Here is a 17,594-nt window from a genome sequence, read left to right as displayed (position 1 = left end):
TCAAATTTGGACTCATCAGACCAAAGCACAGATTTCCACTGGTCTAATGTCCATTCCTTGTGTTCTATAGCCCAAACAAGTCTCTTCTGCTTTTTGCCTGTCCTTAGCAGTGGTTTCCTAGCAGCTAGTTTACCATGAAGGCCTGCTGCACAAAGTCTCCTCTTAGCAGTTGTAGAGATGTGTCTGCTGCTAGAACTCTGTGTGGCAATGACCTGGTCTCTAATCTGAGCTTCTGTTAACCTGCGATTTGTGAGGCTGGTGACTCGAATTAAGTTATCCTCAGAAGCAGAGGTGACTCTTGGTCTTCCTTTCCTGGGGCGGTCCCTCATGTGAGCCAGTTTCTTTGTAGCTCTTGATGGTTTTTGCCACTGCACTTGGGGACACTTTCAAAGTTTTCCCAATTGTTCGGACTGACTGACCTTCATTTCTTAAAGTACTGATGGCCACTCGTTTTTCTTTACTTAGGTGCTTTTTTCTTGCCATAATACAAATTCTAACAGTCTATTCAGTAGGACTATCAGCTGTGTATCCACCAGACTTCTGCACAACACAACTGATGGTCCCAACCCCATTTATAAGGCAAGAAATCCCACTTATTAAACCTGACAGGGCACACCTGTGAAGTGAAAACCATTCCCGGTGACTACCTCTTGAAGCTCATCAAGAGAATGCTAAGAGTGTGCAAAGCAGTCATCAAAGCAAAAGGTGGCTACTTTGAAGAACCTAGAATATAAGACATAACAAAAAAGTGTGAAACAACTGAAATTAAGTATATAATTCCACATGTGTTAATTTATAGTTTTGATGCCTTCAGTGTGAATGTACAATTTTCATAGTCATGAAAATACAGAAAAAGCTTTAAACGAGAAGATATGTTTAACCTTTTGGTCTGTACTGTATTGTTGTGAATTCTGCTCTTGGGCTCCCTCCGGTGGTTGTAAGTGGTAGCGCTGCTGTCTCTGAATTGCAGCATTTATCAGGTGTGTTCACTTTGTGCAATTTTGACTGGGCTATTTAGTCTTGCTTCACCCTTTAGTCAGTGCCAGTTGTCCATTGTTCATGGAGGATTCACATCCCTGCCTGGGCTCTTCTGGCCTTGATTTTGCTGTCCACATGCTGTGGTCTTATTGTTCAGTTCTTTTCTATGTTTTGTCTTGTCCAGCTTGGTCTGTATAAGGATTTTTTTAGCCAAGCTGGTATCTCTGGAGATGCAGATATACCCTCCATATCTTTAGTTAGCTGTGGAGATTTTGTATTTTCTGTGGTGGATATTTTCTAGCGTTTTAATACTGACCGCATAGTACTCTGTCCTATCCTTTCTATTTAGCTAGAAGTGGCCTCCTTTGCTAAATTCTCATTTCAGTCTGTGTATGTTTTTTCCCTCTCCTCTCACAGTCAATATTTGTGGGGGGCTGCCTATCCTTTGGGGATTTTCTCTGAGGCAAGATAGTTTTCCCTTTTCTATCTCTAGGGGTAATTAGTCCTCCGGCTGTGTCGAGATGTCTAGGGAGCGCTAGGTACATTCCACGGCTACTTCTAGTTGCGGTGTTAAGTTCAGGGTCTGCGGTCAGTACAGGTACCACCTTCTCCAGAGTACATCTCATGCTGCTCCTAGGCCACCAGATCATAACACTGTATATGGTGTTATGATCTGGTGACCGTGGAGACGCTTGAGAGACTTTCTCAGGAGTAAGTGGTACCTGTACTGACCGCAAACCCTAAACTAACACCGCAACTAGAAGTAGCCGTGGGATGTACCTAACACGTCCTAGACACCTCGACACAGCCGGAGAACTAAATACCCCTATAGATAGAAATGGGAATTCTATCTTGCCTCAGAGCAGAACCCCAAAGGATAGGCAGCCCCCCACAAATATTGACTGTGAGTATAAGAGGAAAGACACACGCAGGCAGAAAAACAGGATTTAGCAAAAGAGGCACTTCTAGCTAAATAGAAAAGGATAGGACAGAATTCTAAGCGGTCAGAATTAAAATCCTAAAAATATCCACAGCAGATAATACAAATATTCCACATCTAACTAAAGACATAGAAAGTATATCTGCATCTCCTGAGAATCCAGCATGACTGAAAAATCCAAGCAAAGTCTAAGCTGGACAAAAACACAATAAATTGCACTGAATTGCAAAGCACACTGCATGTGTGCACAGAGACAAAAAAAACAGACACTTATCTTATCTGAATTGGCAGCATGGCATGAGGAGCCAGAGAGAGATGCAATCCCTCCAAATACAATGGACAACTGGCACTGACTCATGGAGCCTGCACACCTAAATACCTAATAGAGCTGCAATCAGCAGAAACACCTGCACAGATTACAATCCCAAGACAACTGCACTACCACCAACAACCACCGGAGGGAGCCCAAGAGCAGAATTCACAACAATATGGATGATAAATTCACCCCACTAATATTTCTAATTGAAAACAAGAAGAAGGCAGCATCCAAACATGCATAAGAACAGAGGCATACGTACAGGTTGGGCGGATACACATTATAGAGAAGTCTTTGTGATAAGCCAGCCATATAGGTGGTCCATACACGTTAGATGACTTTTGGCTGTACAATCATTCAGCTGGCAGCTTCCTGTCCCGACTCCCCCATACACAGGAACGCACTACCCCTCTGAGCGCTCCTCTGTGCTCTATGAGACAGGATCAGCAGCTGGATCCAAAAGGATGGAGCCACAGAATTCCAACCATCCCATCCTGAAGACACCCAACATAATCTATCTGGGGACATTCGGGAGGCCCCTGCGCACATTAGATGGTCAGCAGAACACACCAAAAACAGCTGGTTACAATGACTTATTTAAGGTGTATGGGGGGAATTAAAGCTTGGCCGACCCGAGTGTGCAAGAAAATGTAGGAGTTGGGAGAATGGCGGCGTACCAAATGAGCCTCGGGCTGGCATGTACCGAATGACCATGGGCACCTTTACACCTTGGCTTACAAAAAGTAACTGCATCATTATTGCCATTAGTGCATCTGGTAAGTAGAATTACCTTTCCTTGACAGTAGGTATAAATAAAACAAAAAAACAACAACATGTAAACCTATTTTAAGGCTCAAACACATGTCAATGCAGTTTGGAGTCCCTAGGCGTCCATTATTTTGGGGCAGTAAGCATATGAGACACCCATTCCACCCCTAAAATAAATGCTGAGAATTAACCACCAATGTACAGTAATGGCCTAAAGATATTGATGTGTGCTGTATAACAGACCCAGGTAAACTAGCCATGTAATAAAGGTTACAGATCCTACTTTTAATATTTCAGAATTTTTTTAAAATTTTTTGGTTTAATAATATCACACTAATGTAAGAATATTAATATAAAGGAGCATTCTGAACAGACAGCAATACAGCACCTGTGAGAGAGCGGGTGTTTTAGTTAAGACCCCATCTAATCTAAACTCAAGCAGTTGGTTCTTCGCGGCTCTTGAAGACATGAATTCATCCTATAAACTCCATCCAGCTGATATACACGATGATGGATTCGAGTTATTAACTGATCAGGAAGAGATGGATGGTCGTCTGCTCCCGCTAATCTACATCATCATCTTGATTCATTTAAAGATAGGCCGTGCACTTAACAAGAGCAGTTAAGGTTCCGATAGAATCAGCCGTCTAATCTGAACCGCTGCGCTGAGCCCAAATCAATCAATACATTCACTTGTACGGGAAAAGGACTGTTAAGTACTAACAACTGCAGCCATTAATATTATTTAACACAACGTCCAAAGTTTTTAATAAGAGTCGAGAAGAGGCAAGTATTTTCTGCCGGATCAGATACCGCTGTATAAAAACATTTCAGTTCCGATGTATCCTCCTCAATGAGATGTGCTTTTAGCCTCCATTATCTCAGAAAAACAAAACACTGCGCTCCACAGGGAGAACCCCTTCCAATTTTGTCTTCTATTTTTCTATTTAAACAGCGTTACAAAGGAAATCAATGCAGATAATTGCAAGAAAAAGCGGATCGGGCAATTTTTCACATGTATCAAAGAACAGAACTGAAAAGACTATGGAGTTTTAGTGACCAAGACTGTGAGGGGCATGTAGCGTACAGGACATACATTTCCATTTGAGTCTACGCTAACTATTCTTCGATATTATATGCAACCTGATATGCTGAATACACGAAGCTCATTAACCACTTTTAAGCCAGCCATAATTAATTGCCTTATTTTTAAAACTTAACCTTACATAGTGAATCCAGCATTTAATGGGATAGGCTTGTAATGTGCATTTTATGGGCTTCACTGCTGGTGAGCTAGACTGGTTTGGGGGCTAAAGCCCCCATTTCCTACTCACCAGCATGACAATAATGGGATTATTATTTGGAATGACAGTCAAGCATACGTCCTGACGAACATCGCCACACGCCATGTTTCTGTAACTTCCATAGAGTTTTATGGAGCAGAATGCCCTACTGCAGCGCCATACCATTCTTCCTCACGTCATCTTCTAGAAAACCAGGACTGGTCTTATCCTGTGTAACACTCGTTGGGAATGTCTGTGTCCTTGGAGAGCACTTGTCTGGGAGACGCAGTGAAATACTGTACAATATAGTCCCTGGATATAAAGAACACATCATTTTACCTGCAAGTATAACTCAAGTCCTTGTCGCCTCTGCTCCAGCACTTTAGGGATCCAGTTCCTTACATGCTTTGAGGGCATCTCTGGAGTTTTAATACTTTTCTTCAGCTGTAGAAAAGATTACATGCATTTAACGTCACCCATCAATTAGCACTAACCCTTTCTTTAAAAAGAAAAGTTGCAAATATAAAAGAGAATTTTAGAAAAAGGAATCTATAAATGGCAATTCCCTACTATAATTGTTATTAATTAAATCAATAGCAGTGGTAAAAAAAATACAGTGGGTCTGCTGTGGTGAACCTAAATTCATGGCAGGTTCAAGCCAGCCAGGAAACAGACTGTTTAACTACATCCTACTAATACAGTGGCATGTAAAAGTCTCGGCACCCCTGGTCAAAGTTACTGGTATTGTGGACAGTTAAGAAAGATGAAGATTAAATGGTCTCTAAAAGGCCTAAAGTTGAAGATGACACATTTCTGTTGCATAAATATATCTTCATCTTTTACATTTTAAAAATTACGAAAAGGAAAATGGGCAGATGTAAATGTTTTGGCACTCTGCATGGTTAGTACCTTTAGCATGCGCCTTTTGAGATAGTCTATTGTGGATTTTGATGTGTGTTTAGGATCATTGTACATTTGCAGAAGCCATCCTCTTTTCAACTACAGCTATTTTTACAGATGGTGTTACGTTTGCATCAAGAATTTATTGAAATTTTCATTGAATACATTCTTCTCTTTACCTGTGAAATATATTCGCTGAGCCATTGGCTGCAACACAACTCAAAGCATGATTGATCCACCCCGATGCTTAATGGTTGTCGAGATGTTCTCTTCCTGAAATTCTCTGCCCTTTTTCTCCACACATCCCTTTGATTACTGTGTCACACAATGCAGCAGAGATTTTTACCCACTCCTCCATACAGATCTTTCAGGTTTCACGGCTGTCGCTGGGCTTCATTGAGTTTCAGCTTCCTCCAAAGATTTTCTGTTGTGTTCAGGTCTGTAAACTGGCTAGTGGACACTCCAGAACCTTGAAATGCTTCTTATGGAGCCACTCCTTAGTTGCCTTAGTTGCCCTAGCTTAGTGTTTCAGGTCATTGTCATGCTGGAAGCCCCAACTACGACCCATCTTCAATGTTCTTACTGAGGGAAGGAGGTTGTTGGCCAAATTCTCGCGATACATGGCCCCATCCATCCTCCCTTCAATACAGTATAGTTATCCTGTCCTCTTATCAGAAAAGCACAATCAAAGTATGATGTTTCCCCCACAATGCTTCACCGTTGGAATGGTGTTCTTCAGGTTCACGACCTTCTACCATGCCTCCTTTGGATGATGCAGATGGTCACTAGCGAACTTCAAAATGGGCCTGGACATGAACTGACATGAGCAGGGGGAGCTTGAGTCCTCTGCAGGATTTTAATCCATGATGGCGTAGTGTGCTACTAACGGTAATGTTTGAGACTGTGGTTCCAGCTCTTTTCAGGTCATTGACCAGGTCCTCACATGTAGTTCTTGGCTGATTCCTGACCTTTCTCAGAATCATCCTTACCCCATGAGGCCAGATCTTGCATGGAGCCCCAGAGTACAGAGCAGGAGGGCTTCTTAAAGAAAAACTAACAGGTCTGTGGCAGCCAGAATTCTTGCTAGTTGGTAGGTGATTAAGTACTTTTTTCATGCAATAAAATGCAATTTAATTATTTAAAAATCATAGTTACCAATTGTACATTTCGTCACTAATTTAACTATAACCCGCAATGTTATGTGTATTGAGGAAAACTTCCAGCCCTATTTTAAAAGCTGTTATATTGTCGACCATTAGTACCTCTTGTGGTCGGCATTCCACAGTCTGACTGCTCTAACTGTAAAGAACCCTTTCCTGTTTAGCTGTCGGAATCGCCTTTCTTACAACCGTAATGAGTGCCCCCTAGTCCTCAGTATGGTCTGTGGAAGGAATAAGTCATGTGCCAGTGTTTTGTAATGGCCACACATATATTTATACATGTTAATGAGATCTCCTCTGAGGCGTCTTTTTTCTAAGCTAAACAAGCCCAACTTTTCCAACCTCGTATCATATGAGAGGCCTTCCATCCCTTGTAATAATCTAGCTGCCGTCTTTGAACCAATTCTAACTTTTGAATATCCTTTTTAAAATGTGCAGCCCAAAACTGGTAATATGTTGGGATTGCGGGATTTTTTCTCTCTTTTTATACATCCTAAAATCTTGTTTGCTTTTGCAGCTGCTGCTTGACATTGAGTACTGCTGCTCAGCTTACTTGTAATGAGAATACCCAAGTCCTTCTCCTGTTCTATAGTCCAGAGAATACTCCCATTTAATGCATAGCAATAGGATTACTCCATCCTAGGTGCATTACTCTAGATTTATCTACATTAAGTCTAATTTGCCAAGTGTTTGCCCATTCAGTCATCTTATTCAGATCGTTTTGCAATGTTGTAATGTCAAGGTCAGATTTTAATATCCTACATAGTTTGGTGTCGTCAGCAAAGACTGACACTTGACTCTCAATCCTATCCACAAGGTCATTAATAAAGAGTTTAAAAAGAATCGGTCCTATTAAAGATCCCTGCTGTACCCTACTGCTGAATATATCCCATTTAGAGAACGTACCATTTATGACAACTCTTTGTTTCCTGTGATTTAGCCAATTCTTTACCCATCTGCATATAGTTTCATCCAGTCCTTGCTTCTGTAGCTTAACCCCTTCCCGACCTTTGACGCCACGTAGGCGTCATGAAAGTCGGTGCCAATCCGACCCATGACGCCTATGTGGCGTCATGGAATGATCGCGTCCCTGCAGAGCGGGTGAAAGGGTTAACTCCAATTTCAACCGATCTGCAGGGACAGGGGGAGTGGTACTTCAGCCCAGGGGGGGTGGCTTCACCCCCCCGTGGCTACGATCGCTCTGATTGGCTGTTGAAAGTGAAACAGCCAATCAGAGCGATTTGTAATATTTCACCTAAAAAACTGGTGAAATATTACAATCCAGCCATGGCCGATGCTGCAATATCATCGACCATGGCTGGAAACACTTATGTGACCCCCCCCACCCCACCGATCGCCCCCCCAAGCCACCGATCTGTGCTCCGCTCCCCTCCGTCTTGTGCTCCGCTCCCACGTCCTCCTGTCCGCTCCCCCCGTGCACCTATGCCACCCCCCCCGTGCTCCGACGCCCCCCCGTGCCCCGATCTCCCCCCCCCTTATACTTACCGAGGCTCCCGGTGTGCATCCGTCTTCTCCATGGGCGCCGCCATCTTCCAAAATGGCGGGCGCATGCGCAGTGCGCCCGCCGAATCTGCCGGCCGGCAGATTCGTTGCAAGTACATTTTGATAGCTGTGATAGGTTCTATCACAGCGATCGAAATAAAAAAAATAATAAATAACCCCCCCTTTATCACCCCCATAGGTAGGGACAATAATAAAATAAAGAAAATATTTTTTTTTCTTTTTCCACTAGGGTTAGAGTTAGAACTAGGGTGAGAACTAGGGATAGGGTTAGGGTTAGGGGTAGGGTTATGGCATGTGCACACAGTGCGTATTTGGCTGCGGATCCGCCGCGGATTGGCCGCGGATCCGCAGCAGATTGGCCGCGGATCCGCAGCGGATTGGCCACGGATCCGCAGCGGATTGGCCGCTGCGAATTCGTAGCAGTTTTCCATCAGGTTTACAGTACCATATACACCTATGGAAAACCAAATCCGCTGTGCCCATGGTGCGGAAAATTCCGTGCAGAAACGCTGCATTGTATTTTCCGCAGCATGTCAATTCTTTGTGCGGATTCCGCAGCGTTTTACACCTGTTCCTCAATAGGAATCCGCAGGTGAAATCCGCACAAAAAAACACTGGAAATCCGCTGTAAATCCGCAGGTAAAACGCAGTGCCTTTTACCTGCAGATTTTTCAAAAATCGTGCGGAAAAATCTCACACGAATCCGAAACGTGGGCACATAGCCTTAGGGTTAGGGTTGGAATTAGGGCTAGGGTTGGAAATAGTGTTAAGATTAGGCTTGTGGTTAGGGTTACGGATAGGGTTAGGGGTGTGTTGGGGTTACAGTTGTGGTTAGGGTTGGGATTAGGGTTAGGGTTGGGATTAGGGTTACGATTAGGGTTAGGGTTGATATTAGGGTTACGGGTGTGTTGGGGTTAGGGTTGTGGTTAGGGGTGTGTTGGGGTTAGGGTTGTGATTAGGGGTGTGTTGGGGTTAGGGTTGTGATTAGGGTTATGGCTACAGTTGGGATTAGGATTAGGGGTGTGTTGGGGTTAGTGTTGAAGTTAGAATTGAGGTGTTTCCACTGTTTAGGCACATCAGGGGTCTCCAAACGCAACATGGCGCCACCATTGATTCCAGCCAATCTTGCGTTCAAGTCAAATGGTGCTCCCTCCCTTCCAAGCTCCGACGTGCGCCCAAACAGTGGTTTACCCCCACATATGGGGTACCAGCGTACTCAGGACAAACTAGGCAACAACTGTTGGGGTCCAATTTCTCCTGTTACCCTTGCAAAAATAAAAAATTACTTGCTAAAACAATTTTTGGAGGAAAGAACAATTATTTTTTATTTTCACGGCTCTGCGTTATAAACTTCTGTGAAGCACTTGGGGGTTGAAAGTGCTCACCACACATCTAGATAAGTTCCTTGGGGGGTCTAGTTTCCAAAATGGAGTCACTTGTGGGGTGTTTCTACTGTTTAGGCACATCAGGGGCTCTGCAAATGCAACGTGATGCCCGCAGACCATTCCATCAAAGTCTGCATTCCAAAACGTCACTACTTCCCTTCCGAGCCCCGGCATGTGCCCAAACAGTGGTTTACCCCCACATATGGGGTATCAGCGTACTCAGGAGAAACTGGACAACAACTTTTGGGGTCCAATTTCTCCTTTTACCCTTGGGAAAATAAAAAATTGTGGGCTAAAAAATCATTTTTGAGAAAAGAAAAATTATTTTTTATTTTCACGGCTCTGCGTTATAAACTTCTGTGAAGCACCTGGGGGTTATAAGTGCTCACTATGCATCTAGATAAGTTCCTTGGGGGGGTCTAGTTTCCAAAATGGGGTCACTTGTGGGGGATCTCCAATGTTTAGGCACACGGGGGCTCTCCAAACGCGACATGGTGTCCGCTAAAGATTGGAGCCAATTTTTCATTCAAAAAGTCAAATGGCGCTCCTTCCCTTCCGAGCCCTGCCGGGCGCCCAAACAGTGGTTTACCCCCACATATGAGGTATCAGCGTACTCAGGACAAATTGGACAACAAAGTTCGTGGTCCAGTTCCTCCTTTTACCCTTGGGAAAATAAAAAAATTGTTGCTAAAAGATCATTTTTGTGACTAAAAAGTTAAATGTTCATTTTTTACTTCCATGTTGCTTCTGCTGCTGTGAAACACCTGAAGGGTTAATAAACTTCTTGAATGTGGTTTTGAGCACCTTGAGGGCTGCAGTTTTTAGAATGGTGTCACTTTTGGGTATTTTCAGCCATATAGAACCCTCAAACTGACTTCAAATGTGAGGTGGTCCCTAAAAAAAATGGTTTTGTAAATTTTGTTGTAAAAATGAGAATCACTGGTCAAATTTTAACCCTTATAACTTCCTAGCAAAAAAAAAATTTGTTTCCAAAATTGTGCTGATGTAAAGTAGACATGTGGGAAATGTTATTTATTAACTATTTTGTGTCACATAACTCTCTGGTTTAACAGAATAAAAATTCAAAATGTGAAAATTGCGAAATTTTCGAACTTTTCACCAAATTTCCGTTTTTTTCACAAATAAACTCAGAAATTATCGACCTAAATTTACCACTAACATGAAGCCCAATATGTCACGAAAAAACAGTCTCAGAATCGCTAGGATCCGTTGAAGCGTTCCTGAGTTATTACCTCATAAAGGGACACTGGTCAGAATTGCAAAAAACGGCAAGGTCGTTAAGGCCAAAATCGGCTGGGTCATGAAGGGGTTAAGTATAAAGCTGTTATGTGGAACTGTATCAAATGCCTTTGCAAAGTCCAGATATATCACATTAGCCCCATTACCAGCATCCACATTTGAACATAACTCCTCATAGAAACCTTAAACATGTTAGACACGACTTATTCTTCATGAATGCATGCTGGTTGTCAGTTAATATGTTATCTATGTTATATTTCTGAAGGTCACCCCTTATAATGCACATTACTGATGTCAGGCTTACCAGGCGGTAGTTGCCTGGATCCACCTTCTTACCTTTCTTAAATATTGGTACCATGTGAGCCATCCTCCAATCCTGTGGCACCATCCCCATTACAAGAGAGTCTAAGTATGGCTACTTTCACACTAGCGTCGGTACGGGGCCGTCGCCATGCGTCGGCCAGACATACCGACGCATGCTGTCAAATAAAAGCACAACGGGGGCAGCGGATGCAGTTTTTCAACACATCCGCTGCCCCATTGTAATGTCCGGGGAGGAGGGGGCGGAGTTCCGTCCGGACATGCGCGGTCGGAAATGGCGGAAACGACGCACAAAAAAAGTTACATTTAATGTTTTTTTGTGCCGATGGTCCGCAAAAACACGACGCATCCGTCGCACGACGGATGCGACGTGTGGCCATACATCGCAATGCGTTGATAATGTAAGTCTATGGGGAAAAAACGCATCCTGCAGACAACTTTGCAGGATGCGTTTTTTCTCCTAAACGACGCATTGTGACGTATTCCAAACGACGCTAGTGTAAAAGTAGCCTATATGAGATACAGTGGTCTGTCAGTTATTGAGCTCAATTCCCTCAGTATCTGTGGATGAATGCCATCTGGGCCAGGGGATTTCTCAATGCTAAATTTGCACAGATGCAGGCATTTTTCTTTTTGCGTGAAACTAGTTATATCAGGTTGTGAATTTTGATTTTTGCTCAGGTAGTGCAGCTCATCCAGGATGGTCCACATCAATGTGAGCTGTGTCAATAAGGGTAGCTGTGTGTCAGCAGTGTCCAGAGCATGGAACAGATACCAGGAGATATGACAGTACACCAGGAGACATGGGAGGGGGCCAAAGGAGGGCAACAACCCAGCAGCAGGACAGCTACCTCATCCTTTGTGCAACAAGGAACAAGAGGAGCAGTGCCAGAGGACTGCAAAAGGACCTCCAGTAGGATACTAACATCCATGTGTCTGCTCAAACTGCCAGAAACAGACTCCATGAGGGAGGTATGAGGGCTCAACATCCTCAAGTGGGTGTTGTGCTTACAGACCAACACCGTGCATTTGCCAGAGAACACCAAGATTGGCAGATTCGACATTTGCGCCCTCTGCTCTTCACGGATGAGAGCAGGTTCACACTGAGCACATTTGACAGACGTGAACAGAGTCTGGAGACACCGTGGAGAATGTTCTTCTCCCTGCAACATCCTCCAGCATAACCGGTTTGGCAGTGGGACAGTAATGGTGTAGGAAGGCATTTCTTTGGAGGGCCGCACAGCCCTCCATGTACTAGCCAGATTTACCCTGACTGCCATTAGGTACTGGGATGAGATTCTCAGACCTGTTGTTGACCATATAAAGGTGCAGTGGGCTCTGGGTTCCTTCTGATTCATGACAATGCTAGGTCTCATGTAGCTGAAATGTGTCAGCAGTTCCTACATGATGAAGCATTGACGCTGTGGACTGGCCTGTCCATTCCCCAGACCTGAATCCAGTCAAGCCCATATGGGACATCATGTCTCGCTCCATCCACCAACGTCACATTGCCCCACAGGCTGCCCAGGAGTTGACTGATGCTTTAATCCAGGTCTGGGAGGAGATTCCTCAGGAGAACATCCGCCGCCTCATCAGGAGCATGCACAGGCGTTGTAGGAAGATCATACAGGCATGTGGAGGCCACACACACTACTGAGTATCATTTCCTTGTCTTGAGGCATTTCCATTGAAGTTGGATCAGCCTGTAATTTGATTTTCCACTTTGATTTTTAGTATCATACCAAATTCATGCCTCCATGTGATATTAATTTTGATTAACATTGATCATTTTTATGTTTTATTGTTCTCAATGCATTCCACTATGTAATGAATAAAGATTTGCAACTGGATTTGCACGGTGGCTCAGTGAATAGCACTGCAGCCTTGCAGCGCTGGAGTCCTGGGTCCTAATCCCACCTTGGACAACATCTGCAAGGAGTTTGTATGTTCTCCCCGTGTTTGTGTGGGTTTCCTCTGTGTACTCCGGTTTCCTCCCACATTCCAAAGACATACTGATAGGGAATTTTGATTGTGAGCCCCATCGGGGACAGTGATGATAATGTGTGCAAAACAGTAAAGCGCTGCGGAATATGTTAGCGCTATATAAAAATAAAGATTATTATAAAGATTATTATTATTATTACAATTCAGTGATATCTAGGATACAGTATTTTAGTGTTCCTTTTATTATTTTGAGAAGTGAACTTATTTTCCCCACTGTATATAGCCACGAACGGTCACAATACCATCACCATAACCACCTACAGTGGCTATATTAGTATTAGAAAAGGAACATCAGCGATTGAACCAGGTGGCCGGCCATATATGTGCATTGATTAGAATGTAGAATGTAAGCCCACAAGGACAGGGTCCTCTCCCCTCTGTACCAGTCTGTCATTGTAAATTTGCTTACTGTAAACTATATCCATAATTATGTATGTAACCCCTTTCTCATGTACAGCACCATGGAAGTAATGGTGCTATATAAATAAATAATAATAATAATAATTACCTGGGGAAGAGGTGGCATCAGGATGTGATTTGGGAAGAAAGGGAGCCAGTGGAGGCAGTTTGCTGCCCTGGGCAATGTTCTGCTGGGAAACTAGCCATTTTGTTGAACCCTGGCATTCGTTTTAATTTCACACAGATCACCTACCTAAACTTTGTTACAGACCTAGTACACTGCAGGATGAGACTGGTCTTTCCTAACAGCAGTGGCATCTTTTAGCAGGACAAAGAGAGCTAACACAGAAAAAAAATTCAGGTGTAGACTTGGCCTCCAAAATATCTAGACCTTAATGTGATCCAGCACCTTTGGGCTGTGCTGGAAAAACAAGCCTGAGGTCACACCTTACAACACAGGAGACCTTTAAATTTGTTGTGGACTCCACCACCCTAATCAGAGCTGTTTTCGAGGCACAAGGGGACCTACACTAACAATAGAATGGTGGTTTTAATGTTCTTACTTTGTAATCTATCAAATCCTTGGTACCAGACTTTATTTTAGCTGTAATATAAATAGAGGGAAAAGTGCACTACCTACATAACAATCATATAGAAATCTCCACTTCATGACCGACCTCAACGCAGCAGCTCCTTGCTTCTATGGAATTTACAGTCTGAGGTCTTTTTCATTACTTATCACTGTCAAGGCAAAATCTCTAAATCCTTTCCCTTCACTTTATAAATGTGTCAAGCTTTCAGTCGGCCATCATCACAGCTGTTGGCGTCCATGACAGAGCACATGGGTGAGTGATGAATTACACTGGATGAAGAACGACAGTCATGAAATAACACAGGTGTCCTGTATGGATGATCATCACATTTGTAAGTGTTAGATTTATAAGAGTTTCCATAGTTATATATGTGATATTATAAGGCATTAATAGCAACTCTTACCTTACTAAATTCTGACATTTTAACATCATCTATAAAACTACAATTTTGTGATGGCCTTGAGTGTTCTTCCTGTTTGTGGTAGTCTGTATTGTTAAAGTGGTAGAAGAGCAGGTGTCTGCTTATGGTCTTCCTATTAAAATTGATACCTATGCAATTCCCAAATACGTATATTACCATTTTTAGATACACAAGTGATGGTCTTGTGCAGTCAGGTTCATTATGTCTTCTGACATCCCAGCGAACATCAGAGCACTGACAGCATAACGGCACGTTCACACGGACAGTAATTTATATCAGTATTTGTAAGCCAAAATCAGAAGAGGAACACTCGGAGGAAACATATAATAGAAACACTATGTCTGCATTTGTCACCCACTGATGTAAAACACTGAGCAAATACTGAATGTGTGGACGTGGCCTAATAGGAATGACCGTCTACTATGATGATGATGACAAGACTATGACAAAGCCATGGTCGGTCTGCTTACAACTTACCTTTTTATGGAGTGCATGGAATTCACTATACCTCTTCTCAACAAAATGCTTTCTTCCATTTACTAATACTTCTATTCTAAAAACCTGGAGACAAAAAAAACAAAACAAACAAATTTGTTACTATATATAAAAATAATAGAAAAATGTACCAACATACAGTACAGACCAAAAGTTTGGACACACCTTCTCATTTAAAGATTTTTCTGTATTTTCATGACTATGGAAATTGTACATTCACACTGAAGGCATCAAAACTATGAATTAACACATGTGGAATTATATACTTAACAAAAAAGTGTGAAACAACTAAAATTATGTCTTATATTCTAGGTTCTTCAAAGTAGCCACCTTTTGTTTTGATGACTGCTTTGCACACTCTTGGCATTCTCTTGATGAGCTTCAAGAGGTAGTCACCGGGAATGGTTTTCAATTGACAGGTGTGCCCTGTCAAGTTAAATAAGTGGGATTTCTTGCCATATAAATGGGGTTGGGACCATCAGTTGTGTTGTGCAGAAGTCTGGTGGATACACAGCTGATAGTCCTACTGAATAGACTGTTAGAATTTGTATTATGGCAAGAAAAATCAGCTAAGTAAAGAAAAACGAGTGGCCATCATTACTTTAAGAAACGAAGGTCAGTCAGTCTGAAAAATTGGGCAGACTTTGAAAGTGTCCCCAAGTGCAGTGGCAAAAACCATCAAGCGCTACAAAGAAACTGGGTCACATGAGGACCGCCCCAGGAAAGGAAGACCAAGAGTCACCTCTGCTTCTGAGGATAAGTTTATCCGAGTCACCAGCCTCAGAAATCGATCGCAGGTTAGGAGCAGCTCAGATTAGAGACCAGGTCAATGCCACACAGAGTTCTAGCAGCAGACACATCTCTACAACAACTGTTAAGAAGAGACTTTGAGCAGCAGGCCTTCATGGTAAAATAGCTGCTAGGAAACCACTGCTAAGGACAGGCAACAAGCAGAAGAGACTTATTTGGGCTAAATAACACAAGGAATGGACATTAGACCAGTGGAAATCTGTGCTTTGGTCTGATGAGTCCAAATTTGAGATCTTTGGTTCCAGCCACCGTGTCTTTGTGCGACGCAGAAAAGGTGAACAGATGGACTCTACATGCCTGGTTCCCACCGTGAAGCATGGAGGAGGAGGGGTGATGGTGTGGGGGTGCTTTGCTGGTGACACTGTTGGGGATTTATTATAAATTGAAGGCACACTGAACCAGCATGGCTACCTGTTGTGAATTCTGTTGTGGGTTCTGCTCTTGGGCTCCCTCCGGTGGTTATAAGTGGTAGTGCTGCTGTTTGTCCTTCACAGCAGTCATCAGGTGCTTCCACTTTGGACGGGGCTATTTAGTCTGGCTTCACCCTTTAGTGAGTGCCAGTTGTCCATTGTTTTTCCGGAGGATTCACATCTCTGCTTGGTTTCTCCTGCTGGATTGTTCAAATCATCAAAGATAAGTCCTGGCTTTGTTTTTGCAGTCCACATGCGTTGGACTTTATAGTTCAGTGAATTGCTATGTTTTTTCTTGTCCAGCTTTGTCTGTGTAAGGATTTATTCAGCCAAGCTGGAAGCTCTTGAGTCGCAGAGTTACCCTCCATGCCTTTAGTTAGGTGTGGAGATTTTTGTATTCTCTGTGGTGGATTTTTGTAGTATTTTAATACTGACCGCACAGTACGCTGTCCTGTCTTTTCTTTCTAGGTAGCGTGGCCTCCTTTGCTAAATTCTGTTTTCAGTCTGCGTTTGTAATTTCCCTCTCCTCTCACAGTCAATATTTGTGGGGGGCTGTCTTTCCTTTGGGGATTTTCTCTGAGGCAAGATAGTTTTCCTGTTTCTTCCTTTAGGGGTAATTAGTCCTCCGGCTGTGACGAGGTGTCGAGGGAGTGACAGGAACATCCCACGGCTATTTATAGTTGCGGTGTTAAATTCAGGGTCTGCGGTCAGTATAGAGGCCACCTACGCCAGAGCTCGTCCATGCTGCTCCTAGGCCACCAGATCATAACAGTACAACTGGCCAACAATGAGTTAACCACATCTCAAAAGAAGGGAAAGAAAGTGCTGAGCCATTTTTTTTTTCTGTACTCTGTTGTGTTTTTTTTTCCCTCTTCACCTCTGGGTGGCTCAAGAGTTAGGCGCTGACATGGATATTCAGGGACTTGCTTCTCGGGTGGATCAACTTGCTGCTAGAGTACAGGGTATTTCTGATTATATCGTGCAGACTCCTGTTTTAGAGCCTAGAATTCCTACCCCCGATCTGTTTTTTGGGGACAGGTCCAAATTTTTGAGCTTTGAAAATAACTGTAAACTGTTTTTTGCTCTGAAGCCCCGTTCCTCTGGTGATCCCATCCAGCAGGTAAAAATTGTCATTTCTCTGTTGCGTGGCGACCCGCAGGATTGGGCATTTTCCCTGGAATCTGGGAATCCGGCCTTGCTTAATGTAGACACCTTTTTTCAGGCGCTTGGGTTTTTGCATGATGAACCTAATTCTGTGGATCATGCTGAGAAAACCTTGTTGGCCCTGTGTCAGGGTCAAGAAGCGGCAGAATCATATTGCCAGAAATTTAGAAAATGGTCTGTGCTTACTAAGTGGAATGAGGATGCTTTGGCGGCAATTTTCAGAAAGGGTCTTTCTGAATCTGTTAAAGATGTTATGGTGGGCTTCCCCATGCCTGCAGGTCTGAGTGATTCTATGTCTCTGGCCATTCAAATTGATCGGCGCTTGCGTAAGCGCAGAGTTGTGCACACTATGGCATTGTCTTCCGAGCGGAGTCCTGAGCCTATGCACTGTGATAGGATTGTGTCTAGAGCTGAACGCCAAGGATTCAGACGTCAGAATAGGTTGTGCTTTTACTGCGGCGAT

General features: G+C 43.3%; 1 protein-coding gene across 2 annotated transcripts in view; it reads right to left on the bottom strand.

Annotated features, from left to right (window-relative positions):
• The window catches only part of SNX24 (sorting nexin 24), a 194,355-nt gene that overhangs the window by 74,245 nt on the left and 102,516 nt on the right, over window positions 1-17,594 (bottom strand). For both annotated transcript variants that reach the window (XM_077291020.1, XM_077291028.1), the window contains exons 2-3: window positions 14,730-14,813; window positions 4,625-4,729 (exon numbers count right to left, since the gene is read on the bottom strand). In XM_077291020.1, coding sequence (XP_077147135.1) covers window positions 4,625-4,729; window positions 14,730-14,813 — 189 coding nt within the window. The remainder of the gene's footprint in view (window positions 1-4,624; window positions 4,730-14,729; window positions 14,814-17,594) is intronic.

Source organism: Ranitomeya variabilis, chromosome 1 (assembly GCF_051348905.1).
Source record: "Ranitomeya variabilis isolate aRanVar5 chromosome 1, aRanVar5.hap1, whole genome shotgun sequence".
Classification (NCBI taxonomy): domain Eukaryota; kingdom Metazoa; phylum Chordata; class Amphibia; order Anura; family Dendrobatidae; genus Ranitomeya; species Ranitomeya variabilis.
This window is presented reverse-complemented; position numbering and strand designations above follow the sequence as displayed.